The 21,641-nt window shown below is 37.5% G+C and overlaps 1 protein-coding gene and 1 long non-coding RNA gene across 2 annotated transcripts; both read left to right on the forward strand.

Annotated features, from left to right (window-relative positions):
• The first annotated feature begins 591 nt into the window (after positions 1 to 591).
• On the forward strand, positions 592 to 8,193 carry LOC135200914 (zinc metalloproteinase nas-34-like). Its single transcript, XM_064229679.1, has 7 exons — positions 592 to 750; positions 3,092 to 3,175; positions 3,421 to 3,652; positions 4,269 to 4,352; positions 6,971 to 7,080; positions 7,325 to 7,528; positions 8,067 to 8,193. Exons 1-7 carry the CDS (start codon positions 694 to 696, stop codon positions 8,094 to 8,096), a joined length of 801 nt encoding a protein of 266 aa, XP_064085749.1. The 5' UTR covers positions 592 to 693; the 3' UTR covers positions 8,097 to 8,193.
• A 6,114-nt stretch (positions 8,194 to 14,307) lies between these two features.
• LOC135200915 (uncharacterized) lies at positions 14,308 to 20,213 on the forward strand. The gene is made up of 4 exons (XR_010311395.1): positions 14,308 to 14,443; positions 15,122 to 15,205; positions 15,759 to 15,897; positions 19,944 to 20,213. It is a non-coding gene; the product is annotated as an uncharacterized LOC135200915 (long non-coding RNA).
• Positions 20,214 to 21,641: the final 1,428 nt, after the last annotated feature.

Genomic DNA, 21,641 nt, shown 5'->3' on the forward strand with positions numbered 1-21,641 from the left:
GTACTGCTGTTTCTTCATCTTTTATTTGGTTTTGTCTTAGTCTCAGGAAACTAAACTCTGTAGTAATGTAAACCCCGTTTTAGGAAGAATAATTCTCTTGCTACAATACAATGCAATACTGGATAATGAAACGCTAATTATATATATTATACATATACATATAATCTATCCTTGTTTCTTTCACGTATTCATATACTAATTACTTGAATGTCAAGTTCCACTGTATTGTTTCTTTAATCCTTAAGGCATTTCAATGAATTGTACGGCTGTTGTCGTTAATCTCAGCCTAATCACTAAAGATACCTTTTAGATTACTAGGGATTTAAAAGAAAATATCTTAAAAAAATGAAAGAAAAAATAGTATTGGATAATAGGAACTTAAACTGATAGCAGTCTAGACAAGTTCCTCGAAGACACTCTTCTCTGATATATATACAGGAACTTAAACTGATTGCATTTTAGACAAGTTCGTCTCTTATATATATATTCTCTCTTATTCTTACGGTTAAAAGCCTGATGGACACAACGGCGAGGACAAAATTCATATATTTAAGGCAATCGTTTCGCTCTGCGCATGACAACTCTCGTTTGTTCAGGTGTTCAGATTGCCAAGACAACAGGATCAAGGGGAGGTTCTGTCTCTCAGTCTCTGGGCCCGGCGTCAGTTGGTCTTCAGACACCGGAAAGGCCAGGATGTTGCTGCAGGTCTTAATTGTTGTTTCCCTTTTCCACATGGTCTTTGCGCAAACTGTAAGTGGTTTCTTTCGTTGTGTAGTTGTGGCTGAAGGATTAATTGATTTTTTATCTGTAGATTTTTTTGGGTGGGTATTATGACTTTAGTTAGGATGTGTTTACATTACACAGTCTTTGTGGAGGAAATATTATGATTTTTCGCATGAATGAATGCACTGTAATATATATATATATATATATATATTTATATATATATATATATATATATATATATATCCTTAAAATTTCTAATACGGACTGCTAATGAATCTAGATTTTTGTCTTTTTTCCAGTTTATCATCACTATGTCTCTCTTATATGCCAAATTTCCACTCCTTACTCTTATCTTTCCACCCGGTCAATGTCACTCGCTCATTTCTTTTCTACTTTTCCACTTTAGTTCTTATTTTTTGTGGGTCTGATTAGCTCATTACTTAACTCAACTCATCTCTTATTTTATTAAAGCCACTCTTCCGCCCCTTTTCTTTCTATTTCTTGTTCGAATTATGTCCAGTCTTCTTTAACTTACCTTTGTCATTTTGTTCTAACTGTATTCCCTCGTCCCCTCTTCTAATGATTTCACTCTTCTGTTATCATCTTATTCATCTTCCTCTTTTTATTGTGTTATTCAATTGCTCAACTTCCAATGCTTTCTTTATTCTATTCATTTCCTCGTCTTTTTACCTGTACAGTATTCATAAATTCTTCCAGCTGTTCAAGGCTTCATTTCTTTCTGTCTTCTGTTCCATAAATGTTCTCGCTTCCTTCCACTTTTCACTCATCTACTTCTCCTGTTACAAAACGTTATCAGTGGTTTCACGAAAGATGTGAATAATTACTTATAAAAATGAACTTTATATTAACAAAAAAAAAAAAAAAACCAACAATTTCAAATTGTAACAAATCAAGCAGAAACAGATTGGGCCAAGTGCATTACCCTTGGGTGCGTCCTTCTACAAATATCCGTAATTGTTCGTTGTCCTAGTTAGGACCCACAGGAATATATATATATATATATATATATATATATATATATATATATATATATATATATATATAAATTCAAAACTTCTTTCTTTGCAAGCAAATTAGTCAACAAATCTCACAGCGTTTTCTAAACCCTGTTGATTCAAAGAAAACGAACTTTCTTTACCCGAAACTGATGACGGCGAGGATGAGGAATTTCAGCCAATTAATGCAAGAATTGACGCGCTAATAACGTCAACATTATCTCCGGCATCTGCAAAACAGAGGTTTCTATTTGCAGGGAAATATCGCGTGAAGTCACGATTATTAAGCTTCCATCTTTTGCAACAGTGATATTATGTGAAGAAGTCACGGAAAGATTTTTTTTTATTTGTTTACATAAGGTTTACATAAGAGGGCGACGCGTTGGTTATTCTTGTGGCATGATAGGTTAAATATTCTCTGGTGTGAGTCTTATTTATATTGTTTTATTTGGTGTGCATGTTTGTTGTTTAGTTGTTTCTCTTTATTGCTTCTTGCTATTTTGTTTCTCTCATGTTGCTGGACAAGTCTTGCACGGATTAGTCCATGTGTATATTTATGCATTTTATTATTATTTATTATTATTATTATTCTATTATTATTATTATTATTATTATTATTATTATTATTATTATTATTAAAAATTCCTCATAGTAGCACGAGTCTTCAAATGGAGAAGCAAATCCAAAGTTATGTAAATGTACATAATTTAAGTTTAAAACAGAAAAGATAGCTTTCGGGATCTGTACGGTTTCCCCTTATCAGATTGATAAGGGGAACCGTACAGATTCCCGAAAGCTATCTTTTCTGTTTTAAACTTAAATATATGTACATTTACATAACTGTGGATTTGTTTCTCCATTATTATTATTATTATTATTATTATTATTATTTATTATTATTATTATTATTATATTATTATTATTATAATTATAATAATTAATAATAACTAATAATAATAATAATAATAATAATAATAATAATAATAATAATAATAATAATAATAATAATAATAATAATAATAATAATAATGGCCAGAAGACTGCTGGGCCTTGACACAGGCTGACAACCTACACATCTCTTGAAAAAGGGCCATAGGTAGGGCCTGAAAGTACTTGAGTGTTGAGGAAAATAAAATGTAACTACTTATAAGTTTACACGTTATACACAGTAATTTTGTGGGTTTCTTTTCCAACAATAATAATAATAATTGTAATAATTTCCAGTCTTTTGGAGACCCAATTCAATGAAGATAAGTTCTTTTAAGGAAGGTCATATCATTTACGAATTTATACTCATCTGGGGATTATCATTTGATTAATGAGGGTTCATTGTGATTTCTCTTCTGAAGATTTCCCCGACAACGAACAGAGGAAGATTCACCGTTGAAGATCCTGACAAGATTCTTGATACTATGCAGCCTCCGGTTTTGAGTGTACGTACGATTATAAATACCGTTTTTCTTTTCTCTCTCTCTCCATTTATTCTCTCTACCGACGCTACTTTTTTTCAATTCCGACAAAAACATAAACAAAATACACTTTTTACAATCCCGACAAAAAAATATAAACAAAAAATTTTTTTTAATCAATTCCGAGAAAATCATGAACAAAATATATATATTTCTTAATTCCGACAAAACCCCAAAAATAAGCTTCCAGTCCCATTGACCCTACCCAGAACAACGACCCTTCAAACAAGAACGACATCGACTATTACGCCGACCTGCCCAGTGCCCAAGATGCCCAAGAGGACGATGACGGCGACTCCGTCAACTTCGGGGGCATGTTGCTGGACCCCAACACTTTCAGGGCACTGTTCGTGACCAGGACACCTCTGAGCAGTGACCTGCTCTGGGTCAAGGACAAAAGCTACTTCACGCCTGAGGTGCCTTACGGCTTCACTAGCACTGGTACGTTGGTTTAGGGGCTTCCAGTTCAGTCTTCTTCTTCTTCTTCCCATTTTTTATTTGGGGTCGCCGTTTCCATCTATTTCTATCCTGCGCTTCTGCCCCATCAATTCCCTGCTCATGTAAGTCTCCTTTCACACAGTCCTTCCATCTCTTTCTTGGTCTTCCTCTTCTTCTTCCTTGAACCTCTATCCCCATAGTATGTCTCCCAGCGTGGTCCTCAACTCTCCTCAACAGGTGTCCATACCTAGGGGGCTTCCAGTTCAGTAAAAAAGGAATTCTGATGTTCAATGTTCATTTTTTTATACTAAGTGGTGTCCCTTCTTTCTGCATTTACCCTTACCTCCTCTTCCTTCTTCCTAATGAAACCATCATATTCTTTGGAAGTTTGAATTTCAAGTCAATGGCCCCCTTTAGTGGGCGTGTCCCGTATGAATAAGTTTCATCTTCTGAACAATGCTTAATTCAGCAACGGGTACAAGAATTGAACAAGATACAGATACCAGAAAACTAAAAATGAATCCTATCAATATGCTGATTAGGAAAAGGAACTAAACACTGATATAAGTAAATACTTGTAGTAATTTCATGTCTTCCTGATACATGACCTCTGCCACAGGTAAACCGCTCAAAGAACTCTTCAAGGAAGTCATGAAAGAGTGGTCAAGGGGCACCTGCCTTAAATTTCGTTCTTATGTTGAAGGTATGTGGAGAAAAAATAAATTGAAGTCAGTTTTGAACAGTTATTGACCTGTAGGTAACACGTGATGTTCAAAGTTGTTTATCTTATTATATTATGTTCGAAGTTGTTCACCCGTTTTTTATGTGATACAAAACCTTTACTCATTAGTACCATTCTTAAAAAGCTTTTAACGTTTTGATAAAGTAGTGTTCACAGCTGCAGACATAATTATATATATCTTTTGCCCATGTAAGATGTTCCAAAATATCTATCTACCTATGATGTACAATGCTGAAAGCTGTGTTTTAATCTCAATGTACGATAAAGCTGTTTACTTGTTGCCAATGTACAGCCCTAAAGCAGAATACTTTTTGTTATTGCACTCTTTGTCCATAAAAGTACTATGTTAAGTAGATTCAATCAAGCAAGTTAATGTAATAAAGCTAAAGAATTCAATTTTTACCTACCGAGAGAAGGAAGCGGGAACGAAGCTAATTTGAAAGGTGACTGGTTACGTACATATAATAATAATAATAATAATAATAATAATAATAATAATCAATAAATTATAATAATAATAATAATAATAATATAATAATAATAATAATAATAATAATAATATCTTGGAAGAGGCAAATTTGGTTAACAAGAATGGCACTGAATAATAATAATAATAATAATAATAATAATAATAATAATAATAATAATAATAATAATAATAATAAGAAAAGAGGCAACAGAATCAACCATCTGATGTTCATGGACGACATCAAGCTGTATGGTAGGAGCATCAAGGAAATAGATACCCTAATCCAGACTGTAAGGATGTATCTGGGGTGGGGACATCAGGATGGAGTTTGGAATAGAAAAATTGCGCCTTAGTCATCATACAAAAAGGCAAAGTAACGAGAACTGAAGGATAAACGCTACCAGATGGGAGCAACATCAAACACTTAGATGAGACAGGATACAAATACCTGGGAATAATGGAAGGAGGGGATATAAAAACACCAAAGATATGAGGGGACACGATCAGGAAAGAATATATGCAGACTCAAGGCGATACTCAAGTAAAACTCAACGCCGGAAATATGATAAAAGCCATAAACACATGGGCAGTGCCAGTAATCAGATACAGCGCAGGAATAGTCGAATGGACGAAGGCAGAACTCCGCAGCATAGATCAGAAAAACTAGGAAACATATGACAATACACAAAGCACTACACCCAAGAGCAAATACGGACAGACTATACATAACACGAAAGGAAGGAGGAGAGGGACTACTAAGTTATAGAGGACTGCGTCAACATCGAGAACAGAGCACTGGGGCAATATCTGAAAACCAGTGAAGACGAGTGGCTAACGAGTGCATGGGGAAGAAGGACTAATAAAAGTAGACGAAGACCAGAAATATACAGAGACAGAGAAAGACAGACAGAACAGAGGACTGGCACAACAAACCAATGCGCGGACAATACATGAGACAGACTAAAGAACTAGCCAGCGATGACAATTGGCCAATGGCTACAGAGGGGAGAGCTAAAGAAGGAAACTGAAGGAATGATAACAGCGGTCACAAGATCAGGCCCTAAGAACCAGATATGTTCAAAGAACGATAGACGGAAATAACATCTCTCCCATTATGTAGGAAGTGCAATACGAAAAATGAAAATCATAAACCACATAGCAAGCGAATGCCCGGCACTTGCACAGAACCAGTACAAAAAGAGGCATGGCATGATTCAGAGCAAAAGCCCTCCACTGGAGCCTGTGCAAGAAACAATCAGCTACCTTGCAGTAATAAGTGGTACGAGCACCAACCTGAAGGAGTGATAGAAAACGATCAGGCAAAGATCCTCTGGGACTATGGTATCAGAACGGATAGGGTGATACATGCAAACAGACCCAGACGTGACGTTGATTGACAAAGTCAAGAAGAAAGTATCACTCATTGATGTCGCATACCATGGACACCAGAGTTGAAGAGAAAGAGAGGGAAAAAATGGATAAGTATCAAGATCTGACAATAGAAATAAGAAGGATATGGGATATGCCAGTGGAAATCGTACCCATAATCATAGGAGCACTAGGCACGATCCCAAGATCCCTGAAAAGGAATCTAGAAAAACTAGAGGCTGAAGTAGCTCCAGGACTCATGCAGTGTGATCCTAGAAACGGCACACATAGTAAGAAAAGTTATGGCCTCCTAAGGAGGCAGGATGCAACCGGAACCCCACACTATAAATACCACCCCAGTCGAATTGGAGGACTGTGATAGAGCAAAAAAAAAAAAAATAAATAAAAATAATAATAATAATAATAATATACCTTGGAAGAGGCATATTTGGTTAACGAGAATGGCATTCTGATAATAATAATAATAATAATAATAATAATAATAATAATAATAATAATAATAAAGTATAAAAAAATCGAGAGAGAGAGAGAGAGAGAGAGAGATTAAATTTATATTTCCCCATGCCTCCCTCCCTCCCTCAAACTCAAGAACCCAACCCTAAATAAGTCTAAGTCAAACCACTCCCGCCCCCAACCCTTACCATTTGTAGTTACTGTTTTTTCTTTTTTAATGACGTGTAAGGAAATGAAAATAATATTTCTCGCCATTCCTTTACCGCAGGAGAAGACAGCCACATTCTGGCCTTTTCGAAAGAGAACACCTGCAGCGTTCACCTGGGTAAACAGAAAAAGCGCGTCCAGTACCTCACTGTCTCCGACGAGTGTTCGACCGTAAGCTGACTCCGACTTCGACATGAAATTTTAAGTCTTTTTGATCATACATAATGCTGGGAATGTTTAGATATAATTCCAATTTTATTATTACGAAATCACGTAAAAGCGAGACACCAAATTGAAATTGGAAGGTATTATTTAGCGATAAAAAATTGAATAAAGACGTATAGGCCAATCGCGTCTTCCTATCATTCGAACACTTTTATTTTAGTTATTAATTTATCTTTCTTTTTTTTTGTAGAAACAGGACATCTCCACGAGCTTGGGTGTCGCTCTCGGCTTCCTCTACCAGAGGCTGAGGAGCGACAGAGACGATTACATCACCATCAACTACCCGTCAGTCGACCCTCTGGGGAGATATTTCTTCGACAAAGTTAGCAACGAAAGTTATTACACTCACGGTATTCCGTTCGACTACACGTCAGTTATGCAGGAGCCTCCACTGGTATGGATATATATATATATATATATATATATATATATATATATATATATATATATACATATATATATATATATATATATATATATATATATATATATATATATATATATATATATATATATATATATATAATGTAAATAGCCACAACGTAACCTCGTCGTGATTATGTTATCGTGGGTTCGTTTCCCGCTACCGGGGTCATGATTTCTTCATATTTCTTTGAAGCTGGATCTCGAGGCTTTGTAAGTGACAAGCGTATCCAAAAAAAAAAAGAGCAAAGAATATGAGAAGTTAAGAGAGCATTGTGGCTATTACTTTACATATCTTTTTGGTGAAAATAACCAGCAGATTCCACATTTTTTTTATACATATATATTTATATATATATATATATTATATATATATATATATATTATAGTAAATATATATATATATATATGTATATATATATATATATATATATATATATATATATACTATATATATATATATTATATACATATATATATATACACAAGTCTCGCACGAACCCCAACAGATCTTCTCCAGGGACGGAACCCAACCGTGATAGCAAATGACATCCAGTACCAGGGGCTGCTCGGCCGATCCAAAGGGCACCTGTCCTTCTATGACAAGAAGTTGTCAATGTTCATACCGTTGTATTTGTGAGTATGGCCCCATTATTATTATTAATATCATTATCATTATTATTGTTATATTAGTATTATTATTGCAAGTTCTAGGAAGCTCTCGTCTATATATATATATATATATATATATATATATATATTATATATATATATATATATAGATATATATATATAGAGAGAGAGAGAGAGAGAGAGAGAGAGAGAGAGAGAGAGAGAGAGATTGAGAGAGAGAGAGAGAGAAAGGCGACGGCCAGTACGACACATCAGCGTGGAGGTGGACCATTGGAAACGTTGTAATTCATTATAATTCTTTATTCCTACATTCGCAGTAACTTTATTACATCCTCAGGAAATCTTATGCGCAGAAGGCAGAAGACGAAACGTAGGAAATAAAGATTTACAATGAATTACAACGTTTCCAATGGTTCACCTTCACGCTGATATGTAGTGTGGTATATATATATATATACTATATATATATATATATATATATATATATATATATATATATAGCAAAGTTAAAACACTGTATCGTGTTCAAATATGTTGTAGGAAGCCCACTAAAATCGGAAAAATTTTTATCCGAATTTTTTTTCCGAATTTCAGTGGGCTTCCTACAATATATATACTATATATATATATATATATATTATGTATATATATATATATATATATTATATATATACATATATTAAATTTACACCATTGAGGATTTCTGTAAATTTCAGCACGTTTCAATTTACGTTAAAAGCTGGAGATCGGATCACGCCTTGCTTAAATTAGACATACGGAATTTTGAGTGTGCTAGGTCCCCCCAGAATATTTGTTGACCTGATAAGTCCTAGAAAAAATAATAATCGCAAAAAATTTGCATATACAAAAACAGACAGTTTACAAGGACCCAGATCACCTCATTTAAACCCACCCCGGTCATACCTGTACCGCCTAATTCGGCCCACTTGCCCAATTAAAACTTCGCAAAGTTCAAGCGATGATGTAACGCATTGCTAACCCACAGCAATTCAAATCTCTCTTGTGTTTTAATTACTTACTTACATTTTTATTGTATTTATTTATTATTCTTTTCATTTACTTTATTTTATAATAACTGATCTGTTCTTTTTGTGTTTCCTTGTCCTGTACTTCATCATTGTTAGCATATTTTTTTTTTTGTTCTATCACAGTCCTCCAATTTGACTGGGTGGTATTTATAGTGTGGGGTTCCGGGTTGCATCCTGCCTCCTTAGGAGTCCATCACTTTCCTTACTATGTGCACCGTTTCTAGGATCACACTCTTCTGCATGAGTCCTGGAGCTACTTCTTCGTCTAGTTTTTCCAGATTCCTTTTCAGGGATCTTGGAGTCGTGCCTAGTGTTCCTATGATTATGGGTACGATTTCCACTGGCATATCCCATATCCTTCTTATTTCTATTTTCAGGTCTTGATACTTAGCCAATTATTATCATTATTATTATTATTATTCGGAAGGAGACCCTCTCGTAGACATGTTTTGTTAAAAATGACTGCTACTTCAGCACTATTAATCTTGTAGAGTCTTCTCTATCTTTCTAATGACGGCTTTCTCGTTGTTGCTTAGACTGGCGAGCAACGCACCAAAGGGCATGGTAAAATTCGGTTGAGTCATGATTTATTATTACTTATACAATTTTCTCTCTCTCTCTCTCTCTCTCTCTCTCTCTCTCTAACGCGACGTTTCCTCCTGATCGACAGGACATTATCAAGCGATAACTGCTGAGGGACTGAATTCCAGTGTTGTTGTTGTTGTTTAATATTAAGCTGGCTTTATGCCAGCACGGGCTTCTTGCTCTCAGAGCAGCCCGTAGGTCATTTGAATTTTTTGGATGTGGAAAGGTGAGTGATTTTTAAGGATAAGAGGTGAGCCTTTATTTATGATTCTATGGGTTATGCATGTGAGATGGTATGATTTGAAAAAAGAAAGGAAAGGTGAACGGGCAAGGTTACAAACCCCTTTAAACCCTAAGGTACCCATTAATAGAAGATAAAGATCGATAGTAGCGAGTCCTGGCGAGTCAGAGATAGCCAGTAAGGAAATCGAAAAATTTATAGTCGTAGAAAAACGGAAAAAAAGCACATAGATCTATGGAGTTCAAGTACCATATTTCACTTTACGATAATAGAAAAAAAAGCGCCGATCGTTAGTAATAGAGATTCGACGAGAGAAAAACGAAAATATATAAGTTTTAGAGAAGCAAAACAAAAATAAACAACAGATTAAGCGGTAGTTAGAGTGATAGTTGAAATATTCGGTCGTTAAACGTGAAGCGGCCGAAAACCGGAGGGGGAAAGGAAGGATAATGAGTAGTAGAAAAATATAATTACCCACTAAGCAGTAGAGCAATTAATGTGCGTGTCTTCTTCGATCAACACGGTACTCTGGTTCGAGGAGGAAATCTGGTAGTAGTACACTCTTGGATTGGTATATTCAGTATGTACTTTCTTTGCCAGGGAAGTTGAATTACTTTGTCTTGCATCTATGAAAATATCCTGTAGTAATTCAAAAAATTCTTGGCTGGTGAGAAGAACCTTGTTGGTGTATATTTCATGCATCGCTAGCTTGAAAAACGCTGTGGGTAAATCCTTTTTGACAGGCGCATCGTCGTGACGACGATGCGTCTGTCAAAAAGGATTTCCTGTCACGCCCAGGAGGGCGCCATTAGGCAGCACGCCCTTATAGTACACCACAGAAACATCACGAGAGACGACATCGTCAGGAATATTAAGATCATCGGGAGAGCACCTGACCCACGACGTCTGCGTCTCCTAGAAGCACTGCTCATCCTCAAAGAAAAGCCTCCCTTTAATACCACCCAAGAAGCGTTCCTGATACCGACGTGTGTGAGGAGGACAACCCCTCCCCCCAACGAAAGTACCAGCGCGCATGAAACGAACACCGGACATGAGAATAATACCAGGGGTGACGTCACTCAGGTAGAAGCCAATCAAGAGGCTCCCGGTGATACCCCCCACCTGAGAAGGTCTGCAAGACTCGTCAAACGCCCGCCGTATGAGTCACCTTCCCGGAACCAATGAAAACCCGACCTGCCGGAGAGGTGCTCTGACCGTACTCAAGAGCTCGCAACACCACGATAAAAGGAGATGGACTCGCCACTAGGGTTTTTTTATGGGCTGTTCTGTGAGCAAGAGCCCGTGCTGACACAAGGTCAGCTTAATCATAAACAACAACAACAACACTGGAATTCAGTCCCTCCGCAGTTATCGCTTGATAATGTCCTGTCGATCTGGAGGAAACGTCGCGTTAGAGAGAGAGAGAGAGAGAGAGAGAGAATTGTATAAGTAATAATAAATCAAATGACTCAACCGAATTTTTACCATGCCCTTTGGTGCGTTGCTTGCCAGTCTAAGCAACAACGAGAAAGCCGTCATCAGAAAGATAGAGAAGACTCTTTACAAGATTAATAGTGTTGAAGCAGCAGTAATTTTTAACAAAACATATTATTATTATTATTATTATTATTATTATTATTATTATTATTTATTATTATTATTATTATTATTATTATTCAGAAATAAACCCTACTCATATTGAACAAGCCCACCACAGGTGACCATTGACTCGAAATTCAAGCTTAGATCGCTTATTACAAATGATAAAATAACTCAACAAATAGACAAATAAATAGATTAAAATGTAAGTCAAGTATTCCTTCAGCGGTTTCTTTCAAAATAAACACCATAATCTTTGGAAGATAGAATTTCAAGTCAGTGGTTCCTGTGGTGGTGGGAATGTTCCATACGAAATAGGGTTTATCTTCTGAATAATAATAATAATAATAATAATAATAATAATAATAATAATAACTTATCCTTAGCTAGCCTGTGGTGGGCGCGTTCCACATGAATAGGGTTTATCTTCTGAATAATAATAATAATAATAATAATAATAATAATAATCCGTAATAATAATAGCCTTAGCTAGCCTGTGGTGGGCGTATTTCCATAGGAATAGGGTTCATCTTCTGAATAATAATAATAATAAATAATAATAATCAATAATAATGTAATTTTATTCAGAAAGGCTGCAGAAGGAAGTGTAGGGGCACAAAAGACCAGCTCCTGATAGACAAAATGGTAATGAGGAACAGTAGGAGAAGGAAAACCAACCTAAGCATGGCATGGATAGACTATAAGAAAGCCTTCGACATGATACCACACACATGGCTAATAGAATGCCTGAAAATATATGGGGCGGAGGGAGGAAAACACCATCAGCTTCCTCAAAAATACAATGCGCAACTGGAAATACAATACTTACAAGCTCTGGAATAAGACTAGCAGAGGTTAATATCAGGAAGAGGGATCTTCCAGGGCGACTCACTGTCCCCACTACTCTTCGTAGTAGCCATGATTCCCATGACAAAAGTACTACAGAAGATGGATGCCGGGGTACCAACTCAAGAAAAGAGGCAACAGAATCAACCATCTGATGTTCATGGACGACATCAAGCTGTATGGTAAGAGCATCAAGGAAATAGATACCCAATCCAGACTGTAAGGATTGTATCTGGGGACATCAGGATGGAGTTTGAATAGAAAAATGCGCCTAGTCAACATACAAAAGGCAAAGTAACGAGAACTGAAGGGATAAAGCTACCAGATGGGAGCAACATCAAACACATAGATGAGACAGGATACAAAATACCTGGGAATAATGGAAGGAGGAGATATCAAAACACCAAGAGATGAAGGACACGATCAGGAAAGAATATATGCAGAGACTCAAGGCTATACTCAAGTCAAAACTCAACGCCGGAAATCTGATAAAAGCCCATAAACACATGGGCAGTGCCAGTAATCAGATACAGCGCAGGAATAGTGGAATGGACGAAGGCATTAACTCCGCAGCATAGATCAGAAAACTAGGAAACATATGACAATTACACAAAGCACTACACCCAAGAGCAAATACGGACAGACTACATAACACAAAGGAAGGAGGGAGGGAGGACTACTAAGTATAGAGGACTGCGTCAACATCGAGAACAGAGCACTGGGCAATATCTGAAAATCAGTGAAGACGAGTGCTTAAAGAGTGCATGGGAAGAAAAGGACTAATAAAAGTAGACGAAGACCCAGAAATATACAGAGACAGGAGAAAGACAGACAGAACAGAGGACTGGCACAACAAACCAATGCACGGACAATACATGAGACAGACTAAGAACTAGCCAGCGATGACAATTGGCAATGGCTACCCCAGAGGGGAGAGCTAAAGAAGGAACTGAAGGAATGATAAACAGCGGGACAAGATCAGCCCTAAAGAACCAGATATGTTTAAAGAACGATAGACGGAAATAACATCTCTCCCATATGTAGGAAGTGCAATACGAAAAAATGAAACCATAAACCACATAGCAAGTGAATGTCCGGCACTTGCACAGAACCAGTACAAAAAGAGGCATGATTCAGTGGCAAAGCCCTCCACTGGAGCCTGTGCAAGAAACATCAGCTACCTTGCAGTATAAGTGGTACGAGCACCAACCTGAAGGAGTGATAGAAAAAGATCAGGCAAAGATCCTCTGGGACTATGGTATCAGAACGGATAGGGTGATACGTGCAAACAGACCAGACGTGACGTTGATTGACAAAGTCAAGAAGAAAGTATCACTCATTGATGTCGCAATACCATGGGGACACCAGAGTTGAAGAGAAAGAAAGGGAAAAACTGGATAAGTATCAAGATCTGAAATAGAAATAAGAAGTATATGGGATATGCCAGTGGAAATCGTACCCATAATCATAGGAGCACTAGGCACGATCCCAAGATCCCTGAAAAGGAATCTAGAAAAACTAGAGGCTGAAGTAGCTCCAGGACTCATGCAGAAGAGTGTGATCCTAGAAACGGCACACATAGTAAGAAAAGTGATGGACTCCTAAGGAGGCAGGATGCAACCCAGAACCCCACACTATAAATACCACCCAGTCGAATTGGAGGACTGTGATAGAGCAAAAAAAAAAAAAAAAAATAATAATAATAATAATTTATCCTTAGCTGGCCTGTGGTGGGCGCGTTCCACAGGAATAGGGTATATCTTATGAATGATTAATAATAATAATAATTTATCCTTAGCTAAGTGGCTAAACAGCTGCGGAATAACGAAGGATCCCTGCGCAAACGGCGGTTACACTGGCAGCGCCTGCGCATGCGTGTGCCCTCCCGGGACAACCGGTAAAAGTTGCCAGACAGTTCAAGGCGATTACTATCGTAAGTGACAGATTGCTTCAGTAAATGAGAAAATGCGTTTGTAAGTAAAATTTAGAGCAAGGCTAGTCTTACGAATATTTCCCTGCATGAAAAGTTCCCTACAAGTTAATAAATTTCTTTTTAGTAAGAGATGATTTATGGAACAATTAGCCCTACACATCTTTTCTTGTATGGTTTATCTATAAAATCATTTGTGGTACAATCACCCTTACACCTTACAGTTTTTTTATTTTATATTTTATCGCTAAAATGATTTATAGTACAATTAACCTCACAATTCTTTAATTTTATAATTAAAATTTATTTATAAACACGATTTTAAACTGCACAGATATTAAAAACTCATTATTTTTTAATTTTATATTTATAAAGACGATTTCATGCTGCACAGATATTAAAAATTCATTATTTTTTAAAATTTCATATTTAAATTATAATATATAAAAACGATTTCATAATTAAAAATTAATCTTAATTAAAGGTGACTTCATACTGCACAGATATTAAAAATTCTTTATTTTTTCAATTTTATATTTAATTTACAGTTTATACAGACGATTTCATACTGCACAGATATTAAAAATTCACTATTTCTAAAATTTTATATTTAGTTCATTGTTTATAAAGGCGACTTCATACTGCACAGATATTAAAAATTCATTATTTTTCTTCTCGAAGAAAAAAAGTTACCATCCTGTAACCAGATAATAACAGAGGATACACTACTGCTGTCGCCTGACCATCCCTCCAATATAAAAGCAGGTAAGCTTTAAAATTGTTTTATGATTCGTCATACATCTTTCCCGTGCGTTCGATTGGTTTGTGCCCTGACCGGCAAACACCCCCCCCCCCCCCCCACCCCCGTCACAAAAAAAAGTGTTTGTGCTGTTTTGGGTGAATTCGAAATAAGTGCTATATTGAACTAGGTCCAGGAACTATGAGGATGTGAACTCAAAGCCGAAATGACTGAAATGTGGAGTTATATAAGAATGAAAAATTGGCAGGTGATGAGAAAAGCCTTCAGAAGCAACCAAAACAAAGAATGAAATGAATTAATCATTTAACAGATAAATAAATAAACCAATAAACAAATATATAAATAAATAGATAGAAAGATAACTAATTATTGATGATTTTATATCGCCAAAAAAAGACCTCTGTTATTCTAAAGTACAGTCATTTTTTTTTTAAATTAAATACTTCCTAACCCCCTCCCCCAGCTACTGGTTTCAGTACCAATGTTCCTTCTCAAGTGCAAAGTCAACCCCTTCCTTTCTATATAGTTTTTTTTTTTTTTACTTTCATTTCATTCCAGGCACAGTTTGCGTTTACCAAATCAAGGCCGCCTCGAGGCAAATGGTTCGTCTGAATTTCACCCGGTTTCACCTCGAACAGTCTGCACCCAATTGCCTCGACGCTAGTCTGACAGTCTTCACTGCCAACGATGTTTTCTCGTGAGTGACGGAGCGAACAGTATAGTGTAAAGGGCGGGGACGGGGACGGGAGCGGGGAACGGGGGCGGGCGGGGGGCGTCTGCTGTGGGAGGTTGAACCCAACATTCTTTGGAAGCTTGAATTTCACGTCATTGGGTCCCCTATGGTGTGCAGCTTGTTCCATGTGAATAGGTTTCGTCTACTGAAATAATAATAATAATAATAATAATAATAATAATAATAATAATAATAATAATAATAATAATAATCTTCCTGATGGGGTAGGGTCCAGCTATGGGTTAAATAGCAAAAACTCAGAAATGATGGAAAGAAATGAAGAATTAAACGACAACGACGTAAATGGAACCTCTGGCAACAGAGGAGCTTCGTCCGGCAGCCAGGTATTCAGCCCAATTGAAGGGGAAGACGGTCAGGTACTTGGAGGTCGTCAACCAGCAACTGATCACCACAACGACAGTAACCAACAGCCTGAGATTGGAGCTACAGAAGCAAACCAAAGGAAGAAATGGACAAGAGAAGAAAATAAGGAAATATGGAGATGCTACATCAGAAGCAACCCGACGGAGAGAGGATATAGAAGAAGGTTGGTCAACATCTGGAATGAGAGGAATAACACCCCCCAAACAGAACAGAGGCTGGCAGACCAAGTAAGAAACATAAAGAAAAAGAACTGGCTCTCCCTAACAGAAAGAGAAGAACTGGAAAGGGAAATGTCACATGACAACGAATTACACGAAGACGAACTGAGAGACGATGCCACAGAAGACGACAGGGATGATGAGGTATCAAACAACGACACACGAAGAAACACCGACGAAGTAACAGACAGGACGGAATGGGTAGGAAAGATCAGACAATGGATGAAGCCAGATACAGAGAGAACAAAGATCCCTTCCATGAAAGCCTACAACACCAAGAAATTAAGGGAGAAAACAAGTGAGGTCAATGAAATAATGAGACTAATACACACCACCAATATCACAGACACAAATAACTTGACATATGCAGGAGCAAGATTAGTAGCAGAACTGATGGGGACATGAACACCAACAGCACCAGCACAACCAACCCAACAGAAACCAAAACAGCAACCGCCTTGGAAAAGGTGCCTGGAAAAGCAAATCATGGTGATGAGATCTGACTTGAGTAAACTGAAAGAGATGGCAGAAAAAAGGCTAAGAAGCAAGAAAACAAGGGAGGAACTGAACGATAAATACAAACTACACGAGAGGGGACTAAACAACACAATAGAAGATGTATAACAGAGGCTTAAGGCCAAAGCACATAAGATCCAACGATACATGAACAGGAATAAGGGATACCAACAGAACAAACTATTCGGAACCAACCAGAAAAGACTATACAGCCAACTAAGAGGGGAATACAACCACCAAGAAATTCCTGAAGCCGAACCAAGTAAGAGACTCTGGGAAAACATATGGAGCAATCCGGTATCATACAACAAACATGCAACATGGCTCCAGGAAGTCAAGGAAGAAGAAACAGGGAGAATAAAACAAAGATTCACTGACATCACGACAGACACAGTCAGACACCAACTAAAGAAAATGCCCAACTGGAAAGCCCCAGGTCCCGATGAAGTCCATGGATACTGGCTCAAAAACTTCAAGGCCCTACACCCAAGAATAGTAGATAAACTCCAGCATTGTATCACAAATCACCATGCGCCCAAATGGATGACCACAGGAAGAACATCCTTAGTCCAGAAAGACAAGAGTAAGGGAAATATAGCCAGTAACTACAGACCTATCACCTGCCTACCAATAATGTGGAAGTTACTAACAGGCATCATCAGCAAAAGGCTATACAACTACCTAGAGGATACAAACACCATCCCCCACCAACAGAAAGGTTGCAGAAGGAAGTGTAGGGACACAAAATACCAGCTTCTGATAGACAAAATGGTAATGAAGAACAGTAAGAGAAGGATAACCAACCTAAGCATGGCATGGATAGACTATAAGAAAGTTTTCGACATGACACCACACACATGGCTAATAGAATGCCTGAAAATATATGGGGCAGAGGAAAACACCATCAGCTTCCTCAAAAATACAATGCGCAACTGGAATATAATACTTACAAGCTCTGGAATAAGACTAGCAGAGGTTAATATCAGGAGAGGGATCTTCCAGGGCAACTCACTATCCCCACTACTCTTCGTAGTAGCCATGATTCCCATGACAAAAGTACTGCAGAGGATGGATGCTGGGTACCAACTCAAGAAAAGAGGCAACAGAATTAACCATCTGATGTTCATGGACGACATCAAGCTGTATGGTAAGAGCATCAAGGAAATAGATACCCTAAACCAGACTGTAAGGATTGTATCTGGGGACATCAGGATGGAATTTGGAATAGAAAAATGCGCCTTAGTAAACATACAAAAGGGCAAAGTAACAAGGACTGAAGGGATAAAGCTACCAGATGGGAGCAACATCAAACACATAGATGAGACGGGATACAAATACTTGCGAATAATGGAAGGAGGGGATACAAAACACCAAGAGATGAAGGACACGATCAGGAAAGAATATATGCAGAGACTCAAGGCGATACTCAAGTCAAAACTCAACGCCGGAAATATGATAAAAGCCATATACACATGGGCAGTACCAGTAATCAGATACGGTGCAGGAATAGTGGAATGGACGAAGGCAGAACTCCTCAACATAGACCAGAAAACTAGGAAACATATGACAATACACAAAGCACTACACCCAAGAGCAAATACGGACAGACTATACATAACAGGAAAGGAAGGAGGGAGAGGACTACTAAGCATAGAGGACTGCGTCAGCATCGAGAACAGAGCACTGGGGCAATATCTGAAAATCAGTGAAGACGAGTGGCTAAAGAGTGCATGGGAAGAAGGACTGATAAAAGTAGACGAAGACCCAGAAATATACAGACAGGAGAATGACAAACACAACAGAGGAATGGCACAACAAACCAATGCACAGACAATACATGAGACAGACTAAAGAACTGGCCAGCGATGACACATGGCAATGGTTACAGAGGGGAGAGTTCAAGAAGGAAACTGAAGGAATGATAACAGCGGGACAAGATCAGGCCCTAAGAACCAGATATATCCAAAGAACGATAGATGGAAATAACATCTCTCCCATATAAAGGAAGTGCAATACGAAAAATGAGACCATAAGCCACATAGCAAGCGAATGTCCGGCACTTGCACAGAACCAGTACAAAAAGAGGCATGATTCAGTGGCAAAAGCCCTCCACTGGAGCCTGTGCTAGAAACACCAGCTACCTTGCAGTAATAAGTGGTACGAGCACCAACCTGAAGCAGTGATAGAAAACGATCAGGCAAAGATCCTCTGGGACTATGGTATCAGAACAGATGGGTGATACGTGCAAACAGACCAGACAAAATTAAGAAGAAAGTATCACTCATTGATGTCGCAATACCTTGGGACACCAGAGTTGAAGAGAAAGAGAGGGAAAAAATGGATAAGTATCAAGACCTGAAAACAGAAATAAGAAGGATATGGGATATGCCAGTGGAAATTGTACCCATAATCATAAGAACACTAGGCACGATCCCAAGATCCCTGAAAAAGAATCTGGAAAAACTAGAGGCTGAAGTAGCTCCAGGACTCATGCAGAAGAGTGTGATCCTAGAAACGGCGCACATAGTAAGAAGAGTGATGGACTCCTAGGGAGGCAGGATGCAACCCGGAACCCCACACTATAAATACCACCCAGTCGAATTGGAGGACTGTGATAAAGCATAATAATAATAATAATAATAATAATAATAATAATAATAATAATAATATTTGGAAGCTTGAATTTTAAGTCAAGGGCCCCTTTGTGCTCACTCCATGTGAATAGGTTTCGTCTACTGAAATATAATAATAATAATAATAATAATAATCTTTGGAAGCTTGAATATCAAGTTAATAGCCCCTCTGGTGTGCTTGTTCCATGCGAATAACTTTCGTCTACTGAAATAATAATATTACAATAATAATAATAAACAACATCGCGTTATTTTCCAGCGTCTGCGAGTTCGCCCAAGTGACCAACACCATCGGCGATTTCGTCGGTCCCGTATCCTTCCTGCTGGACGTCAGGAACGGCGGCAGCCAAGGATTCCAAGTCGACATCAAATTCCTAACCAGCGGAACGCCGACGAAAACGAAGCTGTCTTTGGCTGGCGGGACGCGTCTCTCCTGGTCAGTGCTGACGCTCCTGCTGTGCCCTCTGGTGGCCGCCTTCCTGAAGTGAATTACCTCCCCTCTCTCTCCGTCTCTTTCTCTCTTTGATTACCTTGGTATTATCACTTCGTCGTTGGACGAGTGGTTTTCGTGCTCGGCTACCATCCGGTGGCCCGAAGTTCGATTCTCGGTTCGGCCAACGCGGAGTCAGAGGAATTTATTTCTGGTGATAGAAATTCATAGTTCGATAGAATGTGGTTCGGGTCTCACAGTGAACTTGTAGGTCCCGTTGCTAGGTGACCATTTGGTTCCTAGCCACGTGAAAATATCTAATCCTTCGGGCCAGCCCTAGGAGAGCTGTCAATCAGCTCAGTGGTCTGGTAAAACTAAGGTATACTTAACTTTAGTATTAGTATTATGTGCAGGGCGGGGATTTACGAATATGTGCCTGAGCGTTTTGACGGCTCGATTGAGTTGTATTTTTAGTTGCGCTGTCGACAGACAGATATTGAATTTTTTTTTTATCTTTTATTAGAGAAAATCATACATTATTTTACAATTTTAACAGAATTTCATTCAGAATTTTATCCGATGAGAGTATTATCATGTTTCTTGTAACAATATATAGCCAGCTTAGATTCTATACATTTTGAATTCGGAATAAAATGAGTGAAACGATTTTTTTTTTTTTTCCTGTGGAATTTGTAGTCTCGTTAGTCTAAATACTGAGGCCATTCAATATACATATGCGTATATCTATATACATGGATAAAGATGCCATTCAGTATAGTATATACATACATCTATATGCATGAATAAACATACAAATATATATAAATAAAGGCAAATGCCTCCCAGGAAAAGGGAAACACTGGCAAATACATACACACACACGGACGCATATTATATATATATATATATATATATATATATATATATATATATATATATATATATATATATATATATATATATATATATATATAATAATATATATATATATATATATATATATATATATGTGTGTGTGTGTGTGTGTGTGTGTGTTAGTGTGTGTGTGTGTGAACAAAATTAAAGCCACGAAGGAAAATTGAAATGCTGGAGATGCTAAGTACTTTCGGCTTTCGTCTTATTACCAAGAATTGTCACAGCAACTCATTCAATATCAAACATATTTATATACGTATATATATATATATATATATATATATATATATATATATATATATATATATATATAAAATGACAGATGCCCAGATTTCAGAGGTTCCTCGTGAATATTCTACGCATACGCCTTGAAGCTCCCAGCGGATCAGAAGTATAAGTATTATTGATAGTATATAACCTTACGAGAACGACAGACCAAGAGTATCACCGGTATTTCAACCAATATTTCGGGGGGCTCCAAATCCAAGGATCATAGGGAATGTCACCTCCAAGATATGGAGAAATAAATATTCTCTTTCTCTCTCTCTCTCCCTAGCTACTAAGAAAATATACACATTAGCTAAGGCATAGACTTAGTACAATTTGCCAAAC

This window comes from Macrobrachium nipponense, chromosome 27 (genome assembly GCF_015104395.2).
Source record: "Macrobrachium nipponense isolate FS-2020 chromosome 27, ASM1510439v2, whole genome shotgun sequence".
NCBI lineage: Eukaryota > Metazoa > Arthropoda > Malacostraca > Decapoda > Palaemonidae > Macrobrachium > Macrobrachium nipponense.